General features: G+C 39.0%; 1 protein-coding gene across 1 annotated transcript in view; it reads left to right on the top strand.

Annotated features, from left to right (window-relative positions):
- LOC106146286 (transmembrane protease serine 11B-like) overlaps nt 1-9,903 on the top strand; it is a 40,649-nt gene that overhangs the window by 4,622 nt on the left and 26,124 nt on the right. The window contains exons 3-6 of the mRNA XM_013518476.1: nt 2,850-2,965; nt 3,050-3,117; nt 5,004-5,164; nt 5,616-5,654. Of these exons, the coding sequence (XP_013373930.1) occupies nt 2,850-2,965; nt 3,050-3,117; nt 5,004-5,164; nt 5,616-5,654 (384 nt within the window). The remainder of the gene's footprint in view (nt 1-2,849; nt 2,966-3,049; nt 3,118-5,003; nt 5,165-5,615; nt 5,655-9,903) is intronic.

Below are 9,903 nucleotides of genomic sequence, written 5' to 3' on the forward strand. Positions count from 1 at the left end.
CCCTCCGGTACCGGGAACCGAACTCACGACCTTGCGCTTGCCAGGCAGGCGCTTTGCCGCTGAGCTAAATCCCCAGCCCCTATACATACATATTTATGATTGCTATCTTTTTATCTTCAAGAATGTAGTGACCTTCTTTATCTCTTTTGATCATTCTTCGTTTGAAGTTCACATTGTCTGAAAATAGAATAGCTACCCCTGCTTTTTTCTGGGTTCTTGCTGCATGGAGTAATTTTTTCCATTGTTTAGACTTTTAGTCTTCAGATTCTGTTCTTATGTATCTTTTTGAGTTATATGTGTTTCTTGTATACAGAATGTTGTTGGATTTTGTTTCTTATCCATTCCACCAGCCTGTTTCTTCTGATTGGTGAATTGAGGCTGTTTATATTGATGGTTATAACTGATATGTATTGGCTTATTTTATCATGTTATTCTGTTGATATTGGTTCCCTTCTTTTTCCCTCTGTTTAATTGCTTTCCCTGCTGTGTAGTTTCTTTCCTTTACTGTTCTTGGAATTGTGATCATTTTTATCTCTTTCTAGAATATTTTTAGTGCTCTTTGTAGGGTTGGTTTGGTGGTCTTGAATTTCTTCAGTTGTTCTTTGTCATAGAAGTATTTTACTTCTCCATTTATTTCGAAAGATAGTTTTGCAGGTTACATCAATATAGTTTGGAACTTATTTCTTTCTTTAGGATTTGAAATAATTCCACTCCCAGCTCTTCTTGATTTGAAGGTATGTGCTGAGAAGTCTGCTATGATTCTGATGGGCTTCTCTTATAGGTGATCTGTTTCTTTTCTCTAACAGTTTTAAGTATTCTGTTCTTGTACTGAATTTCTGAGATTCTGATTATTTTATGATGATATGGACTTATTTTCATCATATTTAATTGGAGTTTTGTATGCATCACTTATTGTATGTCAGATTCTGTTCTGATGTTTGAAAATTTTTCCGCTAATTTTTTGCAAATAGCATTTTTATGTCATTTGTGTTGACTTCTGCTTTTTTATTGACTCTTCTTAGTCTTATATTATTTTTCTTTGTATGGTCTTGCAGCTGTTGAATTGCTATTTCTTGATTTCTTGTTATTTTTAAGAGATCTTTCCTTTTGTGATTATGAGCTATGATCCTCTCTTCAAGGTCTGAATCCTGTCTTCAATATCTTTCAAGGAGTCTTGCCAGTTTTCATTGGAATTTTTAATTTCCTGGCTATTTGTTTGAATCTGTTTCATGCATTCTATTTTTTTTATATTGATCATTCACAGTTTCCATCCTCTTTCTACCTTCACTTTTTTTCTTACCTATCTCTATTCTAGATTTGCTGAGAAATTCCTTCATAAATGTTGACATTTATTTTCTTTTACTTGAGAGATTATTTCTGGTCTGATTTCCTCTATAGCCTCAGGGATTTGTTTCTTTACTTTGGTTGCTATCATTTCAGAAATTTCAGGTGTGCCTTCCATTTTCCTCTATCTTGCTTTCTCCTGAATTTGTTCTGGGTGGGCTGGAGATCTGAGATTGAATATTGCTTCTACTTCTTGTCATTTTCTATCCCCCAAATTTTTTTCTATGTTGATCCTTGTAAGGTTTCATAATAGGTAGCTATATCATTAGTATGAAATCCTCTCTAGGAAAAGCCTGTTCCTCAAGGATGACTTCTGTTTATAGGAGGTTATTGCCTTGTATCTGTTCCAAGATCCTACCTTCCTAGTTAATTAAAAGTGAAATGTTGGTATCTATTTGGTTCAGTCCTCAGTTCTTTTGTGCTGAGCTGTGATGAGGTTATTATCCCAGAGCTTCCCAACATTGTTACAGAAGGAAGAACTACTGATTACAACAGATATGACATACTAGCTAAAGTAGTATAATTAGCAATACTAATAGCATCAGGCAGTTTGGAAACTGACAAACTGTGGTAGGTATTAATTTTGTACCTTCAAACATAGGAGCAAAATATACTATTATATAACAGAACCACTTGTAAATTGAGAGCTTATGTTCAGAGTATTTCACCGTGGTGTGGTGGGTTTTACCCTGTGGTAGGGAGATTTAAGGATAGTGGATAAAACAAAGGTAGCTGAAAAGAAAGTACAAGCAAGGAGGGCGGAAACGATGATGACACACACTTTGGGAGACTAAAGGAGAAGGCAGAAGAGAAAGAATGAGGGAGTAAACAGGGTATTGTCTGAACTTAGTCTCTGGGTTGGGGGATGTGATTATTTACAAACATCTTTGATTGTGTTGTGGTGGCTGGCTCAATGTTCTGAATCAGTTCAAATATTTACCTTTCACGATCATATCAACTTTGGGGAAGAACCAGAAGTTCCACAGATCCAGATCTGGTCAATAAGGTGGACAAAGATACATCTAATATTTTTAAGAGCCTGCCTTTCTCTTTGATGACACTCAGTAGCAGCGTGTATCATATTTATTATCACACCTTGTAAAGACACTCAGGAAAGAGGACTTCCAGATATGCTTGAGCAAATGGCAAGAATGATGGCATAAGTGTGTTTGAATTGAAGTGGAGTGTTTTTAGGAGGATTTATGGCAGTATGTCTTTTACTTTAATTTTTTTTAAAATTTAAACACACAGCATAGTTTTTGATCAGCTCCTGTGTCTGGATTTTATTATCACTTGAAGGTAAGGAGAAGTCAGTAAATGAATGCTGGATAGCTGTCAAGTGGGTATCTGTTTCCTTCTATACTTATTTTTCTTTGAGATTATTTTTTTTTTTCTTTGAGATTATTTTAAAATCTGTGTTAAATGCCAATTTAGAGACAAACATGTGGATGGACTTGTGGCCACTTCCTTTTTTAAAATTCTTCAAGTGTTTCTTTATTTCACAGAAAAGATGCACTACTATCAAGGTGATTTTTATATTTCTGGAGTCACATACAATGATAGTTGTGAAAATGCTGCTTCAGAAGCCAGCACATATCTGAGCAAAGATATTGAAACCAAGGTAAATCAGAAATATATTTTACAAGTTTTATTATTCAGTTAATTGAAATGTACATGATTGCTCTTTTTCCCTCTCTTTCAACAGATGTTACATTCATTTCAAAACTCTAGTGTATATAAAGAGTATGTCAACTCTCAGGTCCTCAAATATGTGTAAGTACATATGCTCTGATTATAGATAAAAACAATGTAAAACAGACAAACATAAAGATAGAGAGAAGGAAACAGAGAGAGATAAATAGGTAAAGGTTGGAAGGAAAGAAAGAACAAAGCAAGAAAGGAAGGGAAGGAGGTAAGGAAGGAGAAAAGAAGGAAGGAGGTAGGAAGGAAAAAGAAAGAACAAAAGAAATAGAAAAGAAAGGGAATTTTACAAACTAATTATCACTGTATTTAGCAAATATCTGTCCAAGGCAAGAACTGTTATGTACAAATCTATAATTGCCTCTATAATTGTAAGAGAATGGTGAGGTTATTAGGGTGATCAGCCCTAGCTGACTCCCATGATGAAATACAATTTTGCCCTTCAAAAAACAAGTAGTCCAACTTTATTGTTTTGCTTCCCATTACTGGGTACATTTTCATACCCATTCATACTCATTTATCCACAATGTCCCTAAAATAATCCTATTGATCTGTTTAGCAATTACTATCCCTGTGATGGGTATAGAATAAAATGCATATCTTTAGATAGCATTTTCCCAAATGTGCCTTTGAAAAGTTCTAGGTCAGGGATAGTGCTGGTAGGAAGGCATTCAGGGAGAAGAGTATGGTATATGGAGAAAACATGATAAAATGTGCTAGCATTATAATTTAGTAATTGAATCTTGCCAGAATTCTGAATTCCCAATAAAAAATAAGTCCAGTTGACCAACCAACCAAGCTACTTAATTGCTTACAGATAAATAAAACTCTTCAAAGACCCTCCCGTTGATCACAATTATTTGATAAATAGAATTGTACATTTTAAATAATTGTGATTAATATGGGTTTTGATTTGAAAGCCTTCCAAAATGAATTCATCTCCCTTTCTAATTAATAAAAATGTTACTGAATATATAGATTAACCAACCTTGTCTTCATGCTTCTGAGTTCTCTTTCTGAGCCTTCTCATTATATAAGTCTATTAGAGCAGACTAGATCTGTGTAAGAAGTTACAGAAAGAAGTTTAGTACTGGCTGTTGAATAGGTGCTAGAAGTTGAATTCTGTCCTTGACTTTCTTATCAATAATCTCATAGAATTATCATATGAAAACAATAGTTTCTATTGTACTGTAATAAAATTTCATACCAGTAATTTATTGGCCAGTATTCATTTATGTGTTTGAAATATTCTCAGAAACAGCCTATATATCCATCAGTAGATGAATGGATAAAGTACATGTATTTGTACACAATGGAGTAGTAATCTGCCATAAAGAAATATACACTGGAGTCATTTGTAGGAAAATGGATGCTCTTTGAGATGATCATGTTAAGTGAAATAGATCAGACACACAAGTGTTAAGTATTTCCTGGTTTCTCTTACCTAAGAAATCTAAAATGTAAATAAAGAAGTAAAACAAAGATAATAGGAAGTAGAGAGATCTTTTTCAAATGGAAAGGGGAATAAGAGATGAGGGATGCAAGGAATAAAAGGGATTTTTTAAAAAGTGAGCTGAAAAAATGGAAATAGAGCTTTTTCAATTGGGTTCAAGAGTTGGAAGGAATAGTGAAGTATGGGAGGAGAGGAGAACAAAAGAACTAAGGTGTGTTATGTGCATGTGTAAATTCTTCACAGAGACTGTAATCATTATGTGCTACAAATATACATTAGTAAAAATATACAATTAAAAATCTAAAAAAGAAATATTCTGATCTTTAGTATGGATTCCCCATCTTTTCTGATGACAGTACCTCTGAACTCAGAAGATTTCTAGGAACTCTTGCACTTTAATTGTACTGGAAATATCTGCATTTTATTCCTTAATATGGTTTGTAGGAAATCCAAAGTGAACAGAAAATCAACAAGCAACACGTCTGAACATTTCTTTTGTTCCTAGGCCTGATCAGAGTGGGTCAAGGGTACAGTTACTTCTCGGGTTCAAGTTTCCTCCAGCGAAGAGGGGTAGCCTAAGGAAGAGAATCAAAGCTGTCCTGCATCAGATGTTGACAGATAACAGGGCATCCTGGGGTGCAACTCCCACTTCCATTAAACTTTCAGGTACTTTGCTTATTAATAATTTTTCCCAATTACTTAGATTTCTTGACCATTTAACTAAAATATTCAAAAGACATGAACTAAGAGTTTTAGGAATTTTCAAGGATATTTTTCCCACTTATAGAGAATAAAGAGTATTATCGCTGGGACAGAAATACAAAGATTCATAAGAATATCACCCTTTTACCTTACTGAATATTTTAATGCAACTATCATAAATCTGAGAGCTTTGTGTTTTCATTATCTCCACTCTTTCTGTACCAGTTGGCAAAGATGTAGAGTAAGGTAAAAATATAACAAGGAAGCGTTAAGGAGGTGGGCAATAGAACACATGTATGGTAGGCGTGGCTAATATTGTGCATAATTGGGTTACAGATATTAGTATTTATGTCCTTAGATTAGAATTAATGCTTTGATGATATCTTATTAATATGTGGGTTGTTTATACTTTCAGAAATCAGCAAGGCTAACTTTGAAATGCTTCTCAACAACTGTAAGTTTAAAGATTTATTTTACATTTAATATATTTACAAGTGTTTCCACATGTTTTCTCTGAAAAGGACCTTGTAGTACCTCACGATAGTACTCTTTCAAATTACTGGATATGCAACAGCAAGCAGAAACACTGAAACAACACCCAGGACATGAAGGCAGATTTATGTATGTTGATAGGCACTGATTGGAATCATTCCCAGGATATCAGGTCCCAGTCTCTGGTGGTCCAGGGCTTATCTGAGATAACCAAGCAGGAGTCAGAGAGCTGAATGTCTCATCAATTGGGGATTGGTTTATAAAATGTACATCATAGTGATCAGCTATGCATCACAGTGACCAGACACTTCTAAGAGACAGGAGCAACCAGAACTACAACAGGAACTATTACCTGGGCAACTAACAAACTGAAGTATTCTGGCTGAGGGGGCATTTTCTGATACACTTCTGCCCTCTTTTAGTTTCCCTGGCAAATCTTTGCTGGGCATATTACATTTGATCTTCTGAGTCAAGGCCCAATAAGAAGCAGTAACATTAGTGTTGTCAGTGGTCCTAACCAAGGACCTTGGTTAGGTCCCCAATATTGTCTTATTACAGAATTTTTCCCTAAGTTGCTTTTTAGGAAGAAACATAATTTAGGCCTGTCAGTTCTATCACATTATTCTGGTAAGATAATAAGGGAGTTAATCTGACCTATAAGAGTGTCCAATGTGTCTTAGACACTCATCAAATCTTGGCCAAGTATTTCATTGATTATTGTATTCTCTTAGTGCAGTTGTCAATACATATTAATGCAAGAAACAGCTACCAGGTAGCAGGTAGGAAAGAATCCAGCTCAATTAACAAAAACCACAGCTAGCAGGGGTCAGGGAAGCAAGGACTGGGGTAAGCAGCCTGAAAATACAAAAATCAAGGGGAATAGGTATGGAGCAATCCTGTGAATGATGTCCTCAGGCTTTAGCCATGCATGGACTGGTCAGCATCCAGTGTGACCAGAACAGGGCTTTGAGTGCATTGTCTCTTTAGAATGAGGCTTGGAGGAGCTGTCTAGGTAAATTTTCCAGTAGATCTCAGGCTGGACTTATGAAACTTGTAGAGGTAGTTAATATGTACCTGGGTTATATGTATGTGCAGGAATATCTACAGACATAGCTGGTCTTTTAACTGGTTACAAACTGTTTCTGTAAAGTTATGTTCTATTTCTGTGTAATCTGTATATCTTTAAATAGGAAGAGTCCACTACAGTGCATGAGTCAGTGACACAGATGCTGAAGCCTGCGCTGGCTGCAGGGGGGCGGGTGCCAGCGCTGTGACTTGAGCTTGCAGAACAGTGGGTGCAGGTCTGGCTCTGAACTTCTAGGGATACCAGGGAAAGTGTTTCTGGCTGGAGTTGATGTTTCAGCCATTTGAATCCCCTGAGAGGGCTTAGGTTTCTGGACCAGATTATTTTGCATCATTGGTGGCAGGTTTCCAAACAATAGCAAGAAAGAGTTTGTTGTGCAGATCATCCCTGAAGGACAGTTTTGGCCAAAATAGTTTTGTCAGAGGTGACTATAGCATATCTAGCCTTTTGGACTTCATTTCTGACAGAGCTACTTCCATCCGTAAATGGAGTGTACTCAGCATCTCTCAGGGAGTCCATTTTTTAGAACTGTTCAACTCAGTACAGCATGTAGTATCTGGACGGTTAAGTCTCAGCCTAAGGTGAGCTTATCAGCTTTCTTGATCAGAAGGACAGTGGCTGTTACAACTCAGAGGGAAAGGTGGCGGGGAGTAGCCCTCAGCAACCAAATCCAAGTATTTGCACAGGTATTCCACTGGCCATTTCCAGGGGCTGAGAGTTTGAGCAAACATCATTGTTTTTGTGAACTCAAGGATCCAGATTTTGTAGAAGCCAGCAACTCCATGAAACTTGTGTAGTTTCTTTCTTATAACCAGTTTCTGCCAGATATCGTAGCAGCGCTTTTGTGTCTTTCAGCAGGCAGCTTGGGTGTCATCAATCAGAAATGCAGTGAAGAGGAAACAAGCTTTTGAACCTCTGGGGGTTGAGATCAGGTCAGTTGGCTTTTCAGTCCAGAACTGGGGTTTCTGTGAAGAGAGGCTGGCTGACAGGAGCCAACCAAAGGCTGAAGAAGACATTCTTTAGGTCCAGACAGTGTACCAGCAGGCTGTGGATGGCAGAAGACTGAGGCAATGTACACAGAGGGCAATCAAGGTGGCACTGGCAGTTTAGAGATCTTGAATTGACTTTACAGGCAGGAGAGGGGTATTTCAGTAGTTTGACAGTCTCTAAACACCTTGCAGTTTTGATACCTCTGGATGTGTGGTTGAATTTCTAGCCAAGTCTCTTGTGGCAGGGGACACTGTTTGATGTAAATGGGGGTTTCCCCAGGATAGAATTTACAGTGACAGAATTGTGGAGCTGGAAGGGACAGAGAAACAGGCTGTGTCAGAGAAGCCAAATCTGTTTTCAGAGCCGGCCTGAAAATGGTGAGAGAGTTCCCAACCTCTTGTGGCAATTGAGTAACAGCCCAGAAAGAGTCATGGCTTGGGAACTGCAGAATGTGAGATGATGATTGCACTGTTGATGGCACGGAGATCTTCAACAGCTTATCCGGATGATGTGTGGCTGGATACCTGTTAATGTTTCCTGTGACATCTGACAGCAGCAGGTTCAACATGAAGCAGCATGGTTGATGGCCATGCCCAGAGGCTAATCTTTAGTTTACACCTCTGGGAGGAGAGTTTCAGAACCTCAGGATTGCAGTTATCTCTCTCAGAATGATGCAGGCATCGTCCTTATTCCAGGAAACAGTCAAATTGGAAGTGCATGGTTAAACAGTTTGTGCCTGGCAGAGGGGATGAGAAGCAAGAGTCTCAGATGCCCCAGTGATGGTAACTTTTTGACAGAGGGAACTTTTGAAGGCAGAGTTCTGTTCCATTCTCTACCAAGAAAGTCACAGGTTTGCCCCAAACTTTTGCAATGACCATGGGCTCTTGAGGGCCCAGTTTGACAGAGCTCAGTCTGTCCTACCTATCCAGGCCCAACAGGATGCAATTCATTTGTTAGGGCTGACAGTCCAATTTTTCCTCAGTCAAAATGTGGAACTCAGAAGGAATTGTTGTCAGTCATCTCAGGCTGCTGTTATATGATCTTATCTGACAAGGATAGGTGTGCAAGCAGAAGGCTCTGGGAGGCCCTCTGCGGCCAAATACAGACAATGGCCAGCCCCAACCAGTTCAGTTGGCTGGATGGAGCTGAGTTGGGAGCAAGGAGTGAAGTTGTAGGTGTTGGCAGCAACTGCAGCAGCTGACGAGGATGCCAAGGTGGAATTCTCGGGAAAAATGGGCCTCTTTTTCGTTTTTTTTTTCTTTGAGATATAGGGAGTGGTTTGGTTTCATTTTTAACTCCAGAAAAAACCTCTTTTCCTGCAGTCAGGGACTGTGAGCTCTAACTAATTAGTTCCCGTTCTATCCCCCTACAGTATATGTTGTGTACACTTGAATGATGGCACAACAGACAAAGGGTGGGTTCCCCTCAGACAGAGACTATTCAGAAGCCTGCCTGGCTACATCCCTTGCAAGAACAGGTATGACTCAGCTAAGGAGGGTGCAAGGCCTCCATTAAGCTGCATGTCAATTGCCACAAAACTGCAGGTAAGGGCCAAATCCGCCACCTCCACCAATACTTCCCAGTCTGGTGCACGGATGGAGCATCCTATTGCTGACACTGTCCATTCCTCTCACACAATCATTCAGCAGGCATTCAGAGGTTGAATATTCTAACCTCTCTTCCCTTGAGGGTGACCTTAACCAACAGGAGTTAATCGGACTCTTCTGTTCAAACTGAGCAGGACTGAGAGATTAAATAACTAGGGTACCCCTGGGGGTCTTACAGGAATCAGGCAGGTGGACAGACAGATAGACACACAGACCGTGTCCTCCTCCGTTTGGGGTCCGATGTGAGCTAATTGAACAGGGAGCCAAGAATCCTCCTCCAGACCTCTGAGGGTACTCAAGAAATCTCCAGGGTGTGTCTTCCCATAAGGACCTGGAGAAGTCCTTGCTCCATCTGTGAGGGCCAGGACAGTGAGCAAAGCGTTCATTGTGGTCACACTTCCCAGCTGGTATACCAGATGCAATGGCAAACAGAAACACCAAAATGACACCCAGGATTTGGAGGCAGATTTATGTATGTTGATGAGCTCTGGTGGGAATCATTCCCCAAATATCAGGCCCCAATCTCTGGC

Source organism: Chinchilla lanigera, unplaced genomic scaffold (genome assembly GCF_000276665.1).
Source record: "Chinchilla lanigera isolate Chin_1 unplaced genomic scaffold, ChiLan1.0 scaffold00046, whole genome shotgun sequence".
NCBI classification, from domain to species: domain Eukaryota; kingdom Metazoa; phylum Chordata; class Mammalia; order Rodentia; family Chinchillidae; genus Chinchilla; species Chinchilla lanigera.